The 23,007-nt window shown below is 42.4% G+C and overlaps 1 protein-coding gene across 2 annotated transcripts in view; it reads right to left on the bottom strand.

Moving 5' to 3' along the window:
* Positions 1–10,877: 10,877 nt before the first annotated feature.
* LOC115655807 (interleukin-5 receptor subunit alpha-like) overlaps positions 10,878–23,007 on the bottom strand; it is a 29,994-nt gene continuing 17,864 nt past the window's right edge. Inside the window, exons 8-12 of one of the 2 annotated variants that reach the window (XM_030571701.1) lie at positions 19,116–19,260; positions 14,526–14,625; positions 13,681–13,771; positions 12,424–12,490; positions 10,878–11,825 (exon numbers count right to left, since the gene is read on the bottom strand). In XM_030571701.1, coding sequence (XP_030427561.1) covers positions 11,743–11,825; positions 12,424–12,490; positions 13,681–13,771; positions 14,526–14,625; positions 19,116–19,260 — 486 coding nt within the window. In that variant the 3' untranslated portion in view covers positions 10,878–11,742. Of the gene's footprint in view, positions 11,826–12,423; positions 12,494–13,680; positions 13,772–14,525; positions 14,626–19,115; positions 19,261–23,007 lie in introns of both variants that reach the window. The other variant, XM_030571692.1, reaches the window with a different exon arrangement.

The raw sequence follows: 23,007 nt of genomic DNA on the forward strand, positions 1-23,007 counted from the left end.
TTGGATATAAATGGTCACATCACGTTATCAGCATATGCAGTGAAATTGAAATGTACATGTATGCTTCTAGGAAAATGTGTAGCCCAAACATATGCCAGGAGTGTATAACAGATCCTTGAAGGTTTATTGGGACATCTGAATCAAAATGTAGCTGAAGAGAATGGGAAAATATATATATGCTGGGAAAAGGTTCAGTTTAAACATTATGTGTAGTCATTTCCATCTATGCATAATGGGTGTAAAACCTCACCAAATCAGGATTCTTCACTGACATACACCTGACTAGCATTACTGAGATTGTCCCTTTCTAGTCACCCTCATGGGGAAGTATACAGAGAAGGAGTTTGAATAGCCCTCATCACATTTCTAGAGAGGGATGGATGTGTTTGGGGTAGGTTCCTATCCTTTTGAGGCTGCTGTACATATATAACATTCACACACTTTATGGGGCTAATTGTAGGTATCCCACCATCTCTGTTCCGTGCATGAGTCATCCATAAGGAATGCCTCTAGAATGTACCATCCCTTGTCTGCATGACTGAGAGCCATCCAAGGAAGAATTTACTCCCCTGCTGGGGCACTGAGGTGCACCGTTCATAGCCAATGCACCCTGACGTCATTACCCTGAGCCTGACTGCTGTATCTAGCTAATCGAGTCAGACTCAGTGCCTGAAAAGGAATTGGGGAGCTAAATAGCCTATACAAGGGTCCCTTAAGAAGAAGTTCCCCTCCTTCCTTCAGAACCTAGCGTGTCCCTTATGACTGCAGAACACAGGGAGCCTGCAACCTCCCAAGGAATCTGCGCTGCAGAAGGTTTGGGATTACTGCATTTACTAAAGACATAGCTTAGCTTGACTAGTTGGCATTAAATTGTATGTTGTTGACTGTGTCTTCGGTGCCTCATAAAACAGTGTGGGCTAATACGGAGAAATAGGCAGAGCCGTGAGAATCAGAGGCACTTGTGAGGTGACTGACTGACACCTAGTGTTTGAAATCAATTCATGTGGATAAAAATGCTTTCTAAATACAGCCAGAAAGGTCTTCTTGAACCATGGAGTAGAAGAAGAAAGTCTCCGTTGCCCCAGTAAAGCACATTGCTGCCCTAAAGGAAGTGCGGGGATGCCGCAGGGAAACCTCAGAAAAGATTGTGCCTCAGGAGTGCACCAGGCTTCCCTCTGTGGTTGGTTAACGCTGCTGGACAGTGGTGAGGTGGACAGTGGAATACAGAGGATTTGCCACTGCCCCATTCCTCCCTGCCCCTTTTAGGCTGGTTAGCAACACCAGAGGCACCAAGACCAAGTACCTCCTAAGTACTGGTGCAGTGAGTGTGCTCCCCCTGTGCACTGGGAAGCTCCTAAAGGCATTGTATGTGTCCTGATGGTCTACGCACAAGGAATGTGGTAGGGCAGAAACTACCCAGTATAAACTCACTGAAGGGGTAACTAGACAGAGGAGCATCTCTACACTCCAAGGAACCAAAGGCCAATAAATTGTAACTGAAAAAACAGACGAATGAAAGAACAACAGCAAGAAACCCTCCTGCTTTATTGAAACAATTACATTTGATTGCTATTTACAGTGTTGTAGGAATGCTGATCCCAAGATATAAGACAAGGGGAATGTGAGAGTTAACACTATTTTGCTTGTGTGCACAATAGTTTTAATCATATATTATTTCTTGAATAATACAGTATAAGAGCATATAGTTTTCTTCAGCCTCAGACATGTTTAGCATCTTGTAATATTTTTTTCATTCTTAAATGCTAACACTAATTCCATAGACAGGATGGTCCAGTCTCACCGGGATTCTCCATTGCTTGCAGTCGTTAAATCAATGCTGAATGACTCTCTGAAAGATAAGTGTTAGCTCAGATGGATGTTATGGGCTTGATGAGGAAATTATTGGAAAACATGTTGGATGAAGTTCTGGGTGAAGTTCTTTGCTTTGGACTAGATGAGAATAGTTCCTGCTGGATTTAAAATCTATGACTCTTGATAGACTCAAGTTTTCATAGCACATGTTCTCTTTTCTCTAGGCAGTCATTTTACAAAAGATTTTTGTTAAGATTGTAGATTTTGGATGTGCTGTGCCTAGGTAAAAATGGTAGACAGAACGGGACATGGAAGCTATTTTAAGAGTATATGGTGGACATAACTGTAGAGCTTTGTTAACTTGATTAGCTTGATTCACTGGTATTTACCATTGTTCTGGTTTTACTTAATTTTCTGTAAGTGAACCCCCTAATTAAAAGTAAAACTTAACTGAAATCACAGGCTCTCATACTTGTGACCCAAGGGCATAATTAGGTTTGCACAACACTGGGACCTAGTGACTAGCAAACTGCCAGGTGTTGTAAGAACTGAAACTAAGCTTGCAGGCTTTAGGAAAGTTTTGCCTTGAAAGTCCTGGCCCTGGCTTTTCTGCTAAGATTGCCAAAAAGAGTATCTGTCATAGTGCAGGCTGGTGCTCTACAAATTTCCCTCACTACGCTATTTTGTAACTTTATATTTAACTGCAATATTATGCATTTTTATGACAGGCAGCCTGTTCCTTTTTATCTTTCAGTGGAAAGCAGATAGAGTTTTACTAAACACAAGATTTCAGCTTAGCACTGGGTAATTAAAGGTATGAGTGGAATCACACATGATAATAATTGAGGAAAAAAGGACTATGTATAGCATTTAAACCTGGTCTTACGGGGTTTTGCCTTTCACTTCAATGGTGTTTTTCCCACCACGTCATGCACACACGTCTCTTTTTTTATTTAGATATCACTGAATATGGATTTTCATGCATTTGAAATTATGAAGTTACATTATATCTGCCATACTTCAGTTTGCTGAAATCTCTGCTTGTTGGAGTGACTAAATTAGCACAGGAAATGAAGTCAGGATGGCCCTGAACCAGAACCTTGAATCTAAATACCAGTATACTTTACTGGTGGAAGAGTCAAACTTTGGACCCAAATATTGTGATTCAAGCCCATCTCTGCTCAAGAAGAGTATCTTGAGCAATGGTGACCACAATATTGTTAATTGCAACTAAATACGCTAGCCTACAATTTCTTAACAGCCAGCCTACCAAACATTACACCTCTAAAAATTCACAGAAATTGATTAAGTACTGTGAAAATTAATTTAGTTTTATAAGTACATTTAGTCCTGACTTACACACTGTTTTTATATTGGGATAACTATGTTATTCTGTACTGATATAGTCATACTTGTGCTATCCCTAGTGTGCACAGTTATACTGACATTAAGGTTCCTTATACTGGAATTGTTTATTCCCTTTCAAAAAGGAGTATAAGCTATCCCAGTATAATACACATTTATACCAGTATATCATGCATCCACATGGGGATGGGGGCTGTTCCACTTTAACTATACTGGTATATTGCAATACTGTATAACTTTTGTGTGTAGACAGACCCTTGATTAAGCCAACAGGAAAGCTTTAAAAATAGCTGAATCAGTGAGAGCATGTCATGTGTCCAGTAGGTGGCAGCAGTGAACCACTAGTGTGGTCTGCAAGCACTCTAGCTCAGCACATGTCCAGGTTTGGGGATTGCTTTACTGGCAGTGCCTACGAGGGTCTTAGTTTTGCGCAATTGTGTAGTCATCAGAGCACAAGGATGTAACTGTTGTGCCTCGTGAAGCTTCACTGTGGTATATAGTACCCCCAAGCACCATGCTTTTCTGGGTGGGTGTATATCACTATGGTCCCCATTCAGCACAGCAGGTAAGCTAGGTATTAACTGAGAGTTAGACACATACTTAAGTGTCTTCCTGAATCAGGGCCCAGGAGATGAAAGAGCGAACATGACAATTCCTAATATTTCATAGGGCTTTATAATGTTAAGGATAATTTTTGCATCCACTGCCCAATATCATTAATGGGATTGATGTTTCTGCATAAATGGAGGGAAACATAAATTCTCATATGCTGTGTGCACTACAAAAGCTTTTAAGAAGTCCCTGCCACTTGAGGGCTAGATTTTGGAATCTTTACTCATGCTGGTGACCATTTTACTCACAGGAACATCCTCACTGACTTGACCGAGACTAAACAGATACCTAAATGCTCATCAACGTGAGTAAAGGTTGTACAGGCTGTAAGTAAATTATGTGTTATAATAATGTGGACAACTAAATACATCCCTGCAGCATAACAACAGCTCTGAAGAAACTTTTGTAGGCTCACAGAGTATTAATACTAGAACTGGATGCAATTATTTGGTCAATACATTTTTTTGGCCAAAACAAATGAGTTTTGGTAACACCAAAACAGTTTGCAAACTCCTGTAAATTTTGTAGAATTTTTCATTTTGAAAAAATAAAATAAAATAAAATAATAGATTAATTATTATTTGCTATAAATAAATACATACATAAATTTAAAATGTGTTTTGATGTTTTTGATCTAACCAAAAATTATTTTGTTTACTTTTTGAAATGGGCAACAAACTGAAAAAATCTATTATTCACTTATCTCTAATTAACACCAATTTAATGTATAGCAGAACCACTACTTTCAGATACTAAAAATGTATTGAGTATCTAATGGACATTTTAAAACTATACACATATAAATTGGCCTTCTTGTTTGCAAAATAAATTATACTGTTTTATAACCTTCTAAGAAAAAGTTATTTAAAGGTGTGTTAAACATGCTAGTTTGAAATTGAAATGTTCTATCTCAATAACAGGTACAATGAGCAGAGAAACAGCAGCAGGAAAATAGCCCTTACACAGTCCTGCCAATGTCCCTCAGCCCTGGACTGGGCTTTTTGGCTGAGAATGCCATAGAGGGTGCTGATGTGACTAAGTAAATGTCTCACAGAGTACAGGCGGTGCTCTACAAGTTTCCTTTACAAAGCTTTTTGCACCTATTTGAACAAAATAGGCTTAAAATGAGACCATTCAAGACAGAGTAACTTTGATTTTACAAACTGGTCATTCAGTTTATTGTCCAGTAATGATGACACACTATTTTCACTTGTATAAACACCATGTGTCACTTTAAATCGCAACACCAGTTGTGAGCTAAGGCCATGGCTACACTAGAGAGTTGCAGCGCTGGTGAGGGGGTTACAGCGCTGCAAATTAGGATGTGGCCACACTTGCAAAGCACGGCCAGCGCTGCAACTCCCTGGTTGCAGCGCTGGCTGTACACCCGGTCGAGCCTCGGGTGTAGGGATTCCAGTGCTGGTGATCCAGCGCTGGTCAGCAAGTGTGGACGCCCACCAGCGCTTTTATTGACCTCCGAGGTATAAGGAGGTATCCCAGAATTCCTGTCCACAACAAACTGGAAGAAAGGGAGAGCTCGGAGTTCAGCCAAACTGCTTATTTAAAAAACAAACACAGCTCCTGTTTGCTGAGCGAGCGGAGGCAGGCAGGGGAATTACTTTGGAATGTTCACAGCTGTTTGCTTGAAGAGAGAAACAGCACTCTCACACGGCAGAGGGGGAGGGGGAAGTCCGTGCTGAGCAGTTGCTTATCTGGTCTGACGGGTATTTAGCAGTACATAATTTGCATTTAGTGAATGAGAGAGGAGTGGGGGAAGGGAGTTAGAACTTTTAAAATGATTGAAGGTAGGCACTGTGTATCTTCCAGTCCTTAGAACTTGCAAGGCAGGGAGCTGAGAACAGTGTCAACTCCAAAAATCCATTCTGTCTGTCTCCTCCACGCTCCCTGTCACATTCCACCCCACTCCCCTCTTTTGAAAAGCATGTTGCAGCCACTTGAATGCTGGGATAGCTGCCCACAATGCACCACTCCCAACAGCGCTGCAAGTGCTGCAAATGTGGCCATACTGCAGCCCTGGTAGCTGTCAGTGTGCCCACACTGCAGCGCTGGCCCTACACAGCTGTACGAACACAGCTGTAACTACCAGCGCTGCAAAACTGTAAGTGTAGACATGGCCTAAGACTCTTTCAGGCCAAAAAATATTATTCCATGCTCACTGTTGCCTGATTCACCGTTTGAAGTCTGGACTCCAGAAGTCCTTCGCTATTGTGTAGTATTTGTTTACTTCAGCTGCATTCCTGCTATTTTAACACTTCCACCTTATCAACTCTATATCTTCAACTGCAGAGAAAGCCTGTGAATTAAGGGCTCTTGTTTCTAAAATACCTCCTCTGGTGGTTTGAGTTGGAGAAGTGACACCTTCACCTCATGCCGTGTAGCACTGAAAGTGTAGAATGGCTGCCATGTCCAGCCACAGAGTTAGCCACATTTCTGAGCTATCGCTAGGACTACACCCAGTAGAGTACTTTGGGTGTCTGACCTTCTGAGTGAAAGATAAATGTGTTGGTAATGGTACCTTTCATTTACAATTAAGAAACAAAAGCAGTTGCAATGACGATCTGAAACAGGATTTGATGTGTAATAACTAATGGGCATTTCATAGAGTACAGGTTGATAGCTGCAGGTGGGGGAGCACTGGCATGCTTACCTGACACAAAAACTTCATGCCATAGAGACAAGTAACAATAGCCAGGATGCTGTAGATCATTTGCCACTCTCAGCGGTTGCTATGGGCCTGACCCTGTGCTTACCAAAGTCAGTGGGAATCTTTTATTTATTTCATTGGGCACTGGATCAGGCTTTATGGTTGTCAGCACCCATTCTTAGTATTCTTTGTGGAGAAAGACTGCAGCCTTCTCGATGACTGTTCACACAAACTATTACCTGACTTTGCAAGTCCAGGGTATTTTGTTCCCTCTCAAGGATCAGCCAGTGACTGCCCCAGCTAGCTGTTCAGAGAGCCGACTTACTATGTTTTCCTCAGAATAAACTCTTACTGCTGCCAATTGTATGGAAATGGAGAGAAAAAGCTCTTTAAAAGATAGGAAAAAATAAACAGCCCTAGATGGACAGCATAGAACTGCCACTCAGTTATAAAAATATTGAAAAATAACCTACAGGATAGCAGAAAATATCCTCCTTTCTCCTCTTACTCCCTAAAGCTGTCTCCCTTTGCTAGCACTTTGTTCTGGCAATTCAGAAAATTGCATGACTAGAAACTCTTTGCTCCAAAATCTGCTCAGCTTTGATGTGTAACCTTCTACCAGGTGGATTCGGCAGCAACTAGGGCCAGGTTCAATATCTAGGGGTTCCTTTTCAATGATACTACACAGAACCGATTGAGCCCCCACCCAGTAACTTGGGACAATTTCACACCACCCCTGGCACGTCTGAGAGGCAATACTTCCCCACTCCCAAGCACAGAGTCTGAGTGTAGAAAACAAACTTTTAATGAAAGGACAGAAGACAACTGATATTAATTAGGGAAAATGCCACAAGCAGGATTCATAATCATAAAACTCTGAGCTGGACACCCACCCCAGCGTGCATGGGGCAGAGTCATCTGTCTCATGTTTTTGAGTTCTACAACTAGCAGTTGCTTTTCTGTGCCCCTCTCTGCTTCCTCACCATGCCCCACTCACTCCATGAGGACGCAGGGTTGAGAGGTGCATCTGTGTGAGTTCACCTCCCACCTTGGGAAGAAGGCATCTGGCTTACTCCGTCATCTGAACACTTGCTCTGGTTGGCTACCCTGCCAGCCATGGTTCCTCATCGCTGGTGGCCTCGCCAGCCACTTGTTCGGCTTGCCACCTGTCTCTCTGTTGTGACCTATGAACATCAGTCTCTTAGTGATATTCAGCTCTTTGCAGGCTGGGAAGAAACACTGCCTTACCATAAATTGTTTCAGCTCTCATCTGAGCTTGTTAACATTACAAAAGGCTCTTAATAAAGCCTATTTAGCTCTCTCTTTGAACAGTGGGGAAGAGCAGATTAAACCAGACTGGGGACTGTCCATGCCTCATAGTTGGGATACCTGTTCCCACCCCTTTTACTGTCCCAGAGGTCTGGCATTCAAGCCCCTGGCTTAGCAAGTTCCTTTCAGCTGAGGGTGACCACTCAGTTGCGACAAGTTCAGCACAGTTCTGCTCCTCTTTAGTCATACAATGAAGATAACATTTTTCACTACCCCTGCATTCAATGCTAAAGTGATTTGTAACCCAACACCAGCCAAAGCTGATCACTTGGAGCTACACAACTCCTGTCTGCTAGATACCTATGCAGAGTAGGTGTTCCTGTAAATACAGTTTGCTCCTGAAGTCTCTCCCCCTCCCAAACTAGCTGTCAGGGCATAGTTCATTCAGACTTTGCTTACAGATGTCTGTAAGTGGACATGCCTGTTCTGTAGTGCCCCTTTCCGGTTAAGTAAATATAGCTCTTCTGCCACGTGGAGTTGGCAGCAACCAGTGCTGGGTTCAATATCTAGGGGTTCTTTTCCAACAGTACAACACAGAAGTGGCTCGAGCCCCCTCCCAGTAACCTGCGACAATTACACACCACCCCTCAGTGCCTCTAAGAGGCAATATTTCCCCACACGCAAGCACAGAGCATGAGTATAGAAGATAAAATTTTAATGAAAGGAGGGCAGTTACCCAACATTAATTAGGGAAAATGCCAGAATCAGGTTTAATAAGCATAAATCTGTGAGCAAAACATCCACCCCAGATGCATGGGGCAGTGTCTTCTGTCTCGAGATCTTAAGTTCTACACCAAAAGTTCCCTTTCCATGCCCCTCTCTGCTCTCTCACCACACCTCACTCACAGTGGTTGTCCTTGGTCAGTGTGCACCCAGAGTTCAGAGGTGCATCTATTTGAGGTCACCTCCTACTGGTTATGGGGGGTGAAGGGCACCTTGCTTGCTCCACCATCCTAGCATTTGGTCTGGTTTCACTTCCTTGCTGGCCAACCACTGCTCCGCTGGCCGCCTCGCCAGCCGCTCCCTGTTATGCTGGCTGCTCCACCAGCTGCCACTTCACTGGCCGGCTGTCACTCCACCAGTCGCTGCTCTGTCAGCCACCTTCCTGCAAGCTACAGTTCTACTCCACTGGCCACCTTTCCAGCTGCTGCACTACACACAGTCACCTTCTGCTGCCCGCTACCTCTCTGTTGTGATCGCTGCAGGTCAATCTCTTGAGGTTCACCTCAGTGATTGTCATCTCTTAATGGGGGAGTTTGGCTGCTGAAGCAAGCTGGACAGAAATGCTGTCCCAGAACAAGTGATTTAAGCTCTAGTGATCACTTAACAAAACAAAAGACTCACTTAGCTCTATGGTTGAACAGTGGAGAGAGGCAGATTAAACTGTGCCTGGGGCTTTGAAATAGAGTCTACACCTTCTGGCAGGGACACCTATCCCCACCTCCTCCTACTTTCACACTGGTCTGGCATTCAAGTCCCTGGCTTAGTGAGTTCATGTCATTTGAGGGTGACCTTAGCACAGTTCTGCTGCCCTTTACTCATACAATAAAGATAACAACATTTAACTATCCCTGAATTACGTACTAAAGACATTTGTAACCCAACACCAGCCAAAGTTGATCACTTGAAGCTACATAGCTCCGGTCCGCTGGATACCTAGGTAGAGTGGATGTGTTCACGTAAATACAGTCTGGTCCTGAAGTCTTTTCCCTTCCCCAGCTAGCTATCAGTGGAAAGCTCATTCAGACCCTCCTTTCATAAGTCTCTGCTGCAGCCTGCCTCGGTTTTCCCTTTTGATGAGGTAACAATGAGGTCACTTTAACAGCCCCATCAAAAAGAAGCCAAACTCTCTAATTAATGTCAGCGTATCTCCATTTAATAAAGTAATCTGAAAGGAACAGTGGAAATGAGTTAAAAGGTCTACCCTCTGAGCCCAGACAAAACATAAGAGTCCCCACACAAAAGTTTCTGGATTCCAGCAACAGATTCTTCTGCTGTAAGGCCTTAGCTTCTCCCCTGCCTGGAGAGCCCTGCATTCCTTCTCCTGCTTGCTCAGGGTTTCTCTCTGCCTGGAGAGCCCTGCATTCCTTCTCTCGCTTGCTCAGTGACTCTCCCTGCCTGGAGAACTTTGAAGTCCCAGCTTTCTGTTTCTTCAGAGTCTCTCTGACTTTACGGCTTCCTGCTGCTCTTTTATAGATAGGCTTAGTAGAACTCCATTTTTTTCCCTCTCTCATGTGTGACCCATAAACTATCTAGCTGGGTGTTATAAACAGATAGCTAAGGGTTAATGTCTCTTTCACCTGAAAAAAAAAGTAACCTGAAGCACCTGACCAGAGGACCAATCAGGAAACAGGATTTTTTCAACTCTGGGTGGAGGGAAGTTTGTGTGGGAGTCCTTTGTTCTTTGGTCTTCTGCTTGTATGCTCTCTCGGCTATGAGGAGTGATTTCTATTTCCTGCTTTCTAATCTTCTGTTTCCAAGTTGTGAGTACAAAGATCAGATAGTAATTTATATATTTTCTTTTGTATTTACATAGGTATAGTTGCTGGCGTGCTTTAAATTGTATTCTTTTTTAATAATATTCAAATATTCAATATTCTTTTAAGCAAATGACCCTGTATGTGTCACTTTAATACAGAGAGACCATTTTGATGTATTTTTCTTTCTTTTTATATAAAGCTTTCTTTTTAAGACCTGTTGGAGTTTTTCTTTAGTGGGGAATTCCAGGGAAATTGAGTCTGTACTCACCAGGGAATTGGTGGGAGGAAGAAGTCGGGGGAAATCTGTGTGTGTTAGATTAACTAGCCTGACTTTGCATACCCTCTGGGTGAAGAGGGAAGTAATTCTGTTTTCCAGGACTGTGAACGGGGAGGGTGGAGTCCCTCTGTTTAGACTCATGGAGTTTGCTTCTGTGTATCTCTCCAGGAACACCTGGAGGGGGGAAGGGAAAAGGTTTATTTCCGTTTGTTGTGAGACTCAAGGGATTTGGGTCTTGGGGTCCCCAGGGAAGGTTTTTGTGGGGACCAGAGTGCCCCAAAACACTCTAATTTTTTGGGTGGTGGCAACTTTACCAGGTCCAAGCTGGTAACTAAGCTTGGAGGTTTTCATGCTAACCCACATATTTTGGACGCTAAGGTCCAAATCTGGGACTAGGTTACTGACACTGGGACTGGCCACCTCCAGGTCTTTGGCTTCTAAATGGGCAGGCTACCCCGTTATAATGTCCAAAAGCCAGCTCTTCATTAGCATTAACGGATCTTACATCTTTATACAAGGCTATTATTTCTTTGCTGATGTCTGCTTATCAACAATATGATTGCTTATACAGGTTATCAGATTATACATGTCTCAAAGTTCTATATAGTTGTTACCTCCAGGAATGTTATAAGAAACAGTCATCGCCCACAATTCATCTTGCCCATAAATCAGTCAGGTGTTTAACAACTACCCATTGATCTTGTAAAAACAGCTGATCTTGTTCTTCTGGCCACAATCTCATGTGATAACAGTGCTATGAAATGAAAACCCAAATACTATCCCTGATTTGACTTTCAACTCTAATCCAAAATCCTAGTTTAATTTGCATCCAAAAACCATCTCATGTTATTTCACCTGAACAGGCTCTAACTCTCTATTATGTCATTATAATAGTGTTGTGGTTAAGAGGAGGAGGATGAGTAAAAGACAAACTGCAAGCTGTCTCTGGTGTCTGCTTTTGTGACCCAAATACACATTTCAGGAATCTCATAATGTCACTGTTAGAACCTTTTTGAGATCTGTCAAATTGCTGGGCTCATACTGGTTCCTGGCTCAGACCTATTTGGATTCAGCAGGAGTATCTCCACAAGATAATTCAGCACAGAAAACATAACCCACTCACACAGCAATGAGGATTATCATCCCTCAGGATATATATGCCAGTACATGTAGGCTGTTTTCCAGATGCTTAAGAATCTTCATTAGCTAATCCTCTTGTGTTTGTTCTTTTCCAGAGGGACCAACATGATCTCGGAGTTCACTTCACTTGTGTCGAAACTTAGTTCTGTTGAGTAAAATTTTATTACACACAAATGCATTCACTCAGTGGTGTAGCAAACGAGATCAGATTCTGAGTTCTGTTACCTATGTGCAAATCATGTGTCATGTACAGGGTTGGGATAGATTACTGGAGCAAAGTGGGAAACAGAGATTACATTTTCAGAGTGGTAGCCATGTTAATCTGTATCACCAAAAACAACAAGGAGTCCTTGTGGAACCTTAGAGACTAACAAATTTACTCCTTGCCCCAGCCAACTCCCTCTCTGAATCCCAATATGGTCTGTGGTCTGCTCCTGGGGTAGTGTAACTATGCAACGTGGGCTTGTGGCACAGTCACACTCTAGCCCCAAGATAAGGGGATAGGTTTATTTGTGGATAAAACAGATTGGGTCTGGGCAAGTCTCTCCAGGCATCTTGACACTAATAGCCATTTTTCTGTGTCTCACTCCCATCTCTGTGCAGAACCATTATTTTGTATACAGGATCTGCCAAGTACTCTTTATTCCATATACCTATCTCCCTCTTCTGTCAGCGACATCAACATTCACCCCTGCCATTTGTTGTCACCAGGTCAGCAAACGCATGGGTTTCCTTGGACCTACCTGTGACAGGTGTGCTCAGATCGCTGATAAACAGCATGTCGGGCGTTTGGAGAACCAGGCCATACTCCTGCTGTGTTAATAACATACAACGTCAGTAACTGCTTGTTCTGATCTTCCATTCACATAATGAATAAACAAGGTTGCCGAAGTAAGAAGCGGCTGTGTGCCTTCTGAAAGAAACGTCTTACAGATGCTAAAGGACATGCTTAACATAGACACAACCACCATGGCTTGGTCCTTACAGTTTGGCAGGCCACAGCAAAGTGCTGGACAGAAATATCAGTTTAATTTGCACTGCTCTATTGAGGAAAGCGATAAGGCAATCCTTTTTAGCTGAGAAAAGGTGGCAAATGAATTTGTCCAATCACAGAAGGAAGTAGAGACAGATATTGTGTCTTGAGAAGAGAAGGCTCATCTTCCCCTGAGTTCTGGCTGGGTTTTTCGTCTCCTGAAAGAGAGGGTGGTGTGACCTTTTTCCCAGTTACTCCTCGGGACCAAGAAATCGACAAAGCTTTCTGAGAAGCTGCCCGAGACTATGGAAAGAAATCCCACAGAAACCAAGGAGTATCACAAATCTCACCACCTTATGCTCTAAGCGCAGGGTGCATTTCTTTGACCTCATAAAAAAATCCCAAACGAAGCCCTCCATTCCACACACTGCTACCTCTCAGGAGTGGATGAGAAAACAAACACCTGGCAGATGTTAGTCATCTTGCTTAGTCAGACACTACAGCTATGAGCATGGTATAAGAACCTATCTGGAATGGAATGAAATTCAATAGGAGAATGAGGATCCTGTGGCATTGTCAAAGACAGGTGTTATTAGTGGATAGGGAAGAGGAGATCCACTATTAACATCTTCTTTCAACAGTGTCTCAAAAGGGGAATGGCAGGGTCACATACACTCCCACACACCACATACACCAAGCCATCCAGCTAGGAGATGGCCATGGTTGTCCCGGAGGCACAATCACCCTCCGAGCTCCTCTGGAGCATGGGGTTCTGAACTGGCACCAATGCAAATGGCTGCCCCTAATTTTTCTCCAGTTCAAACATTCAAACATTCAGCTCAAACAATCAAGGGTGTGGAAAATTAGATCCCAGCTGCTCTATCAGCTAGAGATAGAAGAATACTCCAGAATATTTCTTTGCTATTATTTGCCCAGCTGACTAAGTTTCTTCAGCCATACCATCCTGACCCTCTGTGTACAACATACATAGCACTGTATGGGTGGAAAAGATCAGCATGTACTGTACCTGAGACAGAGCAGCATCAGAAGCTAACCAGATTCTGATTCTGTCTGAAGGGTGTGGGATAGGTGTGAGTATAGGATCAATGCATTTATACCTAGAAGAGAGAGAGAGAGAAAGAGATGAAAATACAGGGTTGTTATTGCTGTTAAATTTCTGCAGGAGCAGATTGTTCATGCCAGGGTATTTTTATCTTGTTTGTAAGCACATGTAAAATAACATGTTAAGTAAACCAGCAGTATACACAGAGAGGAAACATCAGTCTAAAGGCAACAAGGTCTATTGGTCTGAGGCTAGGACAATGTATCAGGATTGTATAAGTTCTAACCTTGTCTCTGTCCCTGGCTTGCTCTATTGTGTGGTCTTGGGCAAGTCACTAGAGGCTTGATCCTACCAGCTGTGCATGCTGAACGCTGTCTGTTAGCACAGAAAAAGGTCAGCTTCTTCTAGCACTTATCAAGTGACTGTTAGCAAAGGAAAAACAACATTGTACCAAAAGCTCATCTACCTGCCTCTCTCTGCTTCACTATAGAACTTCTACCTAGCACTTTCCCAGGTTCCCCTCCAGCCAGGCTTCCTGCTACAGCTTTTAAGGAACAGTACACATATGCTCCCAGCATCCCTAGTGAAGTCAGCAGCTGTTATGGGCCCTCAGCCTCTCCTCAGATTAGTCTTCAGAATTGTAGCCCCCTAATTCACAATGACCTGATTATTCTAAGTATAATGAACCCCCTATGAAAAGGAAGATCTATTTTTGATTGAACATTGATTCATCAAAGTGTTTGTTTATCCTCAGAAAGACAACTCCCCCTTTCCCTCCCCATCTGCCCCTCCCCAAAAATGTATATTACCTTCTACAAAGAAATATCAGCAATCCTCCAGTGAAGATCATGGAGGGAAACAAAATTAGTATGAGCAGCTTCCAGGTGTTCATTTTATAATCTTTATATTCTTAAAAAGAAGAGGGAAAGTTAGTTTTAGTAAAGTGAAGCAAATATAGAATCTTCAGAAGGTACAACCATAAATGGGTGCATTATACACTCTAGGGCAGGGGTGGGTAAACTGTTTGGCCCAAGGGCCACATCTGGATATGGAAATTGTATGGCAGACTGTGAATGCTCACGAAATTGGGGTTGGGGGCTGGAGGGGGTGAGGGCTCTGGCTTGGGGTGCGGGCTATGAGGAGAGGCTGGGGATGAGGAGTTTGAGGTGTAGGAGGGTGCTCTGGCCTGGGACCAGGGGGTTCAGAGGGCAGGAGGGGGATCAGGGCTGGGGTGATGGCTCCAGCCGGGGGGTGGGCTCTGGGGTGGGGCTGGGGATGAGGGGTTTAAGGTGAAGGAGGGTACTCTGGGCTGGGACTGAGGGGTTCGGAGGGTGAGAGGGGGATCAGGGCTGGGGCAGAGGGTTGGAGAGTGGGGCAGTGGCTCAAGGGTGCAGGCTCTGGGTGGCGCTTACCTCAATCAGCTCCTGGAAGCAGCGGCATGTCCTCCCCTCTGGCTCTCACATGGAGGTGCAGTCAGGCAGCTCTGCTGCGTGCTGCTCCATCTGCAGGCACCACCCCTGCATCTCCCACTGGTCGCAGCTCCTGGACAATGGGAGCTGTGGAGGCGGTGCTTTGGGCAGGGGCAGTGTGCTGAGCGGAGCCCCCTGTCTGCCTCTACACATAAGAGCCAGAGGAAAGACATGCCACTGCTTCTAGGAGCTATCCAGAGCAGCCCCCAGCCCGGCTGGAGTGCTGGAGCAGAACAAGCCCCAGACCCTGCTCCCCAGTGGGAGTTGAGGGCTGAATTAAAATGGCTGGCAGGTTGGATGCAACCCACAGGACGTAGTTTGCCCATCCCTTCTCTATGGCCTCTTTTCTATAAATTATTGAATCAAATGATATTATGCTTCTTTTTGTAATGCTATAAATCCAAAGAACACTTCTCTGAGATTTTATGAGAGGTAGTGGATAGAGCATTGGAATGGAATGAAGGAAACCTTGGGTGTATACCTAGTTCTGCAACTGACTGGCTGGGTGACCTTGGGCAAGTCACTTTGCCGCTCTATGCCTCAGTTTTTTCCATCTGCAAAATGGGGATAATGATACCGAACTCTTTTGTAAAGCACTTTGAGATTTGCTGATGAAATGTGCTATATATGAGATAGATGTTAATTTATTTATTTTTTATTATTATTATTACTATTTATTATAGCTTTCAGAAGTGTTACTGTTATGCTGCTATTCTATGCACAATAGAATTATAGTAGGGACATCTGCTTTTGATGTAAATATTGCATAGGTTCAGGTTTTATAGCACAGAACTTGCTCATACATTATGTAGTTCTTTCAGTGTGGTTTATATTGAGTACATTGTAACCTTGTGACTAAAGTTGTTCCAATTCTTTGCACTCAAAGCTGAAACCATGCAAAACGTGCCTGAATCAAGGTTCCTTGTGTATTCAAAACTGACTCCCAGACTCAGCAGAAAGTGTCATTACATTTCTGATTAGATTGTAAAATCTTTAGGGCAGGAATTGTCTTCATGTGTGTTTATACAAGACCTATTGTGCTAGACACTGCTACAATACAAATAATAATAACCATCTTTGAGTGAAGTCTAGCTATTTCATGGTTTTAGCTCAGACTGGATGTGGGCTGAGGAGGCTGTATTTCAAAGGTGAAAGGATAGCTCAGTGGTTTTGCGCATTGGCCTGTAAACCCAAGGTTGTGAATTCAATCCTTGAGGGGGGCCACTGAGGGATCTGGGGCAAAAATTGGTTCTGCTAGTGAAGAAGGGAGCTGGACTCAATGACCTTTCAAGGTGCCTTCCAGTTCTAGGAGATGGGTATATCTCTTATTATTATTAATGTGGATTTATTTTAAATTAGGGTTGGGGCTCAAAGCTGAACCAAAGCTTAGGTTCAGATTCCTTTGAACAACACACCTCACAGAATGTAACTCAAAATGGCAGAAACCAGGTAAGGTTAGCACTCAGGTTTTTCATCATTTTGTGCTCCAGTCAGGCTAGATGTGTAACTGGTTTTAGATCCAAACCAGAGCAATTTCAGAGCATGAAGGGCTTGAATATGGGCTTCCAGTTTGAGCCTAACTACATATATTTCACATTGCTCTATTGTGAAATCAGGAGAAACCAAGCAATTTACAAACTGGTAGGCAGAGTTGTATGTAAGAATGGCCTTTAACAAACCTTTATACACCTTAAGATGAACTAGGTATTTTTCTCAAATGTATGTTCCAGAGATCAGTTCAGAGCAGGGTCTGCTGCTTTCCATTTTAGCAGCTGGTTTTATGCTGAGTGAACAACTCAGCTAACTCTAGGTCTCCTTAGACAGACCAGAGAGAAAGAGCTCAGAGCACACCTTACCCCAGCCAAAACATCAGGTCTACTCTCCTTCTGACCACACTCTTTGGGGACCCACGAATAAAAAACAGCACACATTTCCCTGTCCTCCAGGGCCCTGGTTCAGGAAGATATCAGACTGGCTGAAGTCAGGGACTGCTCGCATGCTTCAGGTTAGGCATATGTTTAAGTACTTTGTTCAACAGGGATCTAGGGATGGCTAAAGGAAGGCGATGCTCCTGGCAACCTCCCCACCCTAGCACACAAACCATACAAACTCCTGAGGGAAGGAAGGGAAAAAGAGGACCTGAAGTATTTGTAGAGTGGAATGCAGGAAGGAGGGCCTAGCGAACAGGCTTTTGAGGGGGAGGAAGCAGTGGAACATATTCCCCAAATATCCAAGGATGCTGTTATTGGATCATATGGGTAATTCTCAGATTCTGTGCTTATCCCCAGGGTATATCAGAAGTTTACAGTAAACCATGTCTGTTTTTAATATGATCACCTTTGCAATTTCTTTTAGATTTGCTCATATCTGAAGAGCAGGAAACCAGCTACTCATATGAGGGAAATCTGCTATTCAATTTCTGTTTCTTTTTTCTTAGTGGTTATGGGTGGAGGGTAAATAAACCCATTTTCTCTTCTCAAAGGATCAAGTCTTGTTCACATATTTTACCTCCCCTGAGCCATCCCTGATTCATGTCCAAGATGAAGATGATGCCTGGGTTACAGGGCTGAGTGACTGGCAGGATGGTGGTGTTGTCCATAGTGATCAAGGAAGGAGGCAGCAAGAAGGGTTTGGGAGGAAAGATTAAAAGCTTTTTTTTAGCCATGGTAAGTTTTAGGTGTTGGCTAGGTGTTCACAAGAAGACATCAGAAAGACAGGCAAAGATCTTCATTTGGACAGGAGTCAGGTCTGGAGCAGACAGGTAGATCTGTGAGTCACCAGCATAGAGATGGTAGTTGAATTTGTGTTTATGGATTAGTTTGGGCAGAGATACGGTGGAAAGATGGAGAAGAAAAGGGGAAAGAAAAGGACAGAGCCCTGAAGAAGCCCCACAGAAATCTGGATGGCAGATGAGGAGGGTCATCTAAAGGACACACTGAAGGAATGATTAGATATGTGTAGGATTTTGTGCGCAGGCGCACGCGTGCGCGCACACACACACACACACATATATATTTCCATATATATGCATTTAGGGCTAAGTGCTCTGTTGCTCTGTGGCTCCTTTACACCAGTCTGACACCATCAAGATTCCAGAAAGGCAGCATATTCTCTCATCAGGAATACCCCAGCATACAGGTTTCCCTGGATAGCAAAGAGGTGGCATAACCCTGGCATAGTGGGTGTAGCCAAGTATCCGTGTGCTCCATTTCTGCTTGGCTGTTGCAATGTCCCCTTGGGGCCATGGGCAAGGAAGTATAAATGTGGAGAGATGAAAAGGTGGTATAAACCTAACTTCCTATTCCCTCCCATTCCTAGCTCTGCCAGAATGAAAAATTGTCCCCATGATCTATTAACAGGGCTGAATATATTAGGCCAACACCTTTGAGGGCAATATGGCTGCTTTGCATTTGTGCCATTGATGGATTTTGTTCATAGGGCCAGTGTTTCTGCTCTCAGAAGGATCACTCCAGTTCAGGGGGATGTTCTCCGATAATGCAGAGCCAATGAAGAGGCCACTAAGCTAGCTCTGTGCTTTAGAGTGAGGGAAGTGGCTGGAGGAAATGAGTCAGATCTGGGATGGTCCTACACTGTGCTAACCCCCAGTCGAAGTTTTCCCTCTTGGAACAATTAGCAGTCAGCCAAGAGAAGAGCCCTGCACACAATGGCCCCAGAATCAGGGGAGTGGGATCTTTGGGGGCAAGGACTGTCTTTCTATCCTGTGTTTGTACAGTGCCTAGCACAACGTGGTTCTGGTCCATGACTAGGGCACTTCACTCCATCTTTGCACCCCTTCTCCCAGCCTGCACTGCATGAAGTCTGGCAGGCCCCAAGACGTGGACCATTATTTCTATTTATTCTGGCATTCCCTTTCGGCAGCTAAAGTTCTTCCCTTTATATATTAAAAGTAATAGAAGTCTGGTAACTTACCATCATTAATAAAAACTGGTTCACTCCATTCACTCCAAAACTTGTTACTTATACATGTTGTTTTCTTTGCTCTGACTTGAATAACATATTTTTTTGCTGGATCATGAATTGGATGCACATATTCCTCTTCAGAAACATCTACGGGCTAGCACAGTTTTTGTTTCAGTGATTTAGCAATACAACTCAGAAACATATAATACTAGAGACCTCAAATATCATTGTCTCTCTTTCAAACCTAATATAGATATATTTTAGTTACAGTGTTTATGGTAAATCACAGTCTGATTACTAGCTGGGGTATATGAAAAGCCAGATTCCAAAACAAAAGAGCAAAGCCTGGGAGCTGATAAGATGAGAAGCTACAAAATAGGAGAATTTTGATATACAAAGAGTAATGACTCCTTTTTAATTTTCTATTAGCGTGAGCCTGAAAAACATTAAGGCCACGCTCGTTTGTTTTTATTAGTGTTTGGTTTTGGTTTTGTTTGTTTAGGGTTCTGTTTGTTTTGGCTTGGTTTTGTCACAGATTTGTATTTGTTTCCCCAAAGAAATAGCCTACATTTTCAAAAATAACTAGCAATTCTGGGTGCCACAATTTTGGGGTAAGTAACCTTAAAAGGGACCTCAGAGTGGCTGTTCAGCATTTGTGAAAGTCAGGGCCCATTAAGATCTCTCAAGTTGGACACTGAAAAATTGAGGTACCTAAAATAATTAGTTATTTATGAAAATTGAGGCCAACTATCATACATGTGCAATAATACATGCTTTACAAGAGGCAGGAAAAAAGGAGGGGAGGGGACTGTTACTGACAAGGAGAAGCAATAGTGGAAGGAATAAACTAAGAGGCAGAGAGCTGTGCAGGGAGGTTGTGATAACATAAGCAATGAGGTCTGGAATCATTATAATTTTGCAAGGCAGAATGACTCCAGTGGTGTTGGGGAAGCATGTGAGGTGCTGGCTACACTACACCTTTAAAAAGATTTAGCATGCTGTCTTCTCAGCATGGTGCACAGAATAGTTGTGACCCTATGCACCATGTGACTTTACTCTCCTCCTGCAAATCCTTCCTGACCTCCATCTCAGCCTTCGCTCCAGAAATGCCACAAAGGTTAATATGCTAAAACATCTCCGGGGGAGGGGGGGGCGGAGGCGGGGAGGGTGTTCAAAGGCACACACGGCAGTTAGATGACCAACTCCCACTGACTTCAAAAGGAAGTTAAGCACCTAACTGTCCTTTGGGCTTTGACAAATCTTCCTCTAAAATACCAAACTTAGCCTGTTTAACAACCTTTCACTGATATAACCTTCATCCTTCTCTGCCCTCACCTCCAGGCTTTATTCATTGTTGTCCTTTGTTGCATGATACTTAGATTAGATCCTGACAATGTGTTTCATGTGAGCCCTCCTTATGCACAGAGCTAGTCACATGTTGACTTCAGCAAAGGCTACAGGTGCTCAGCACCTCACACACTCAGCGTACTTGTTTGTACATGTCTAACCACAGACTTGGCTAAAACCTAACTTTTTGCACTGAATTTGAAAATGCTGAGGAATGCACGTGGGTTTTTTTTGAAGAGGAAAAAGTACAGTTCTAATAGTTCATGTGGGTTACAAAGGCAACAATATCCAACTAGCACACTTCCACTTTATATTGTGATTTTCAAAGAATGGGTCTATAACAATTTAATAGGGCTGTCAAGCAATTAAAAAAATGAATCGCGATTAATTTCACTGTTAAACAATAATAGAACACTATTTATTTAAATATCTGTGGATGTTTTCTACATTTTCAAATCTATTGATTTCAATTACAACACAGAGTACAAAGTGTACAGTGCTCACTTTATTTTTATTTTTTCTTACAAATATTTGCACTGTAAAAAACAAAAAACAAAAAATTTCAATTCACCTCATACAAGCACTGTAGTGCAATCTGTTTATCATGAAATCTGAACTTATAAATGTAGAATTATGTACAAAAAAACTGCATTCAAAAGCAAAACAGTGTAAAATTTTAGATCCTACAAGTCCACTCAGTCCTACTTCTTGGTTAGCCAATCACTCAGACAAACAAGATTGATTACAATTTGCAGGAGATACAGCTGCCTGCTTCTTGTCACCTGAAAGTGAGACAGAGGTTTGCCTGGCACTGTTGTAGCTGGCATTGCAAGATATTTATGTGCCAGATGAGCTAAAGATTCTCATGTCCCTTCATGCTTCAACCACCGTTCCAGAGGACATGCTTCCATGCTGACGATGGGTTCTGCTTGATAACGATCCAAAGCAGTGTGGACTGATGCATGTTCATTTTCATTATCTGAGTCAGATGCCACCAGCAGAAGGTTGATTTACTTTTTTTGTCATTTGAGTTCTGTAATTTCTGCATCTGAATGTTGATCTTTTAAGATTTCTAAAAACATGCTCCACACCTTGTCCCTCTCAGATTTTGGACGGCACTTGAGATTCTTAAACCTTGGGTTGGGTGCTGTAGTTATTTTTAGAAATCTCACATTGGTACCTTCTTTGTGTTTTGTCAAATCTACTGTGAAAGTGTCCTTAAAACAAACGTGCTGGGTCATCATCTGAGACTGCTATAACATGAAATATATGCAGAATGCAGGTAAAACAGAGCAGGAGACATATAATTCTCCCCCCAAGGGGTACAGTTAAAAATTTAATTGACGCATTTTTTTTTAACAAGCATCTTAAGCGTGGAAGCGTGTCCTCTGGAATGGTGGCTGAAGCATGAAGGGTCATACAAATGTTTAGCATATCTGGCATATAAATATCTTGCAACGCTGCCTACAAAAGTGCCATGTGAACACCTGTTCTCATTTTCAGGTGACATTGTAAATAAGAAGCAGGCAGCAGTATCTCCTGTCAATGTAAACAAACTTGTTTGACTTAGCAATTGGCAGAATAAGAAGTAGGACTGAGTGGACTTGTAGGCTCTAAAGTTTTACACTGTTTTGTTTTTGAGTGCAGTAATATAACCAAAAAACTCTACATTTGTAAGTTACACTTTCACGATAAAGGGATTGCACTTCAGTACTTGTATGAGATGAACTGAAAAATACTATTTCTTTTGTTTATCATTTTTACAGTGCATATATTTGTAATAAAAAATAACAATATAAAGTGAGCACTGAGCACTTTGTATTCTGTGTTGTAATGGAAATCAATATTGAAAATGAAGAAAAACATCCAAAAATATTTAATAAATTTCAATTGGTATTCTATTGTTATAAGTGCGATTAATAATCGTGATTAATTTTTGAGTTAACTGACATTAATTGACAGCCTTACAATTTAGCTGTCCATATAAATTGAACATAACTTTTCAGTTCAGCTGCTTACATTTTATAGAGTCAGGTGCTTTAAAAAACACTAAGGCAGATGAGGTCTCTGTCTAAAGTAAATATTACAAAATTTTAATATTACACTGTATTCATTAGTAAAACTAATTTAGATGCTTGAGCTATACAGTGAAGTTTTTTTCAGATCTTCACAACGTTCATAAAAAAACAAGACTGGATGTTTTATTGTAGGATTTTTGCCATCACGTACATATTATGGCATTTGAAATTCACAGGTTATAATCTCAGTCCTGTAAAGACCTACATATATATTTTATGCAGGTGAATACTGCCACTGAGTTCAATGTGTGTAACATTAAGTGCACTGGTAAATCTTTGCAGGACTTTGCAGAATCTTTGTAAATCTATATTTTGAGAGTGAACTACATATTTAGTTTATCTTTCCAATACCTTTTTATTTTGAAGGGAGAAAAATATCTGATGGAAAGGTGGCAAGTCTTAATTAAATTCATGCTGAAATTTTTATGTTCAACTAATTTCCTGTTAAAATGCAACATTGTGCTTTAAGGCCCTGG

This window comes from Gopherus evgoodei, chromosome 1 (assembly GCF_007399415.2).
Source record: "Gopherus evgoodei ecotype Sinaloan lineage chromosome 1, rGopEvg1_v1.p, whole genome shotgun sequence".
NCBI classification, from domain to species: Eukaryota; Metazoa; Chordata; order Testudines; family Testudinidae; genus Gopherus; species Gopherus evgoodei.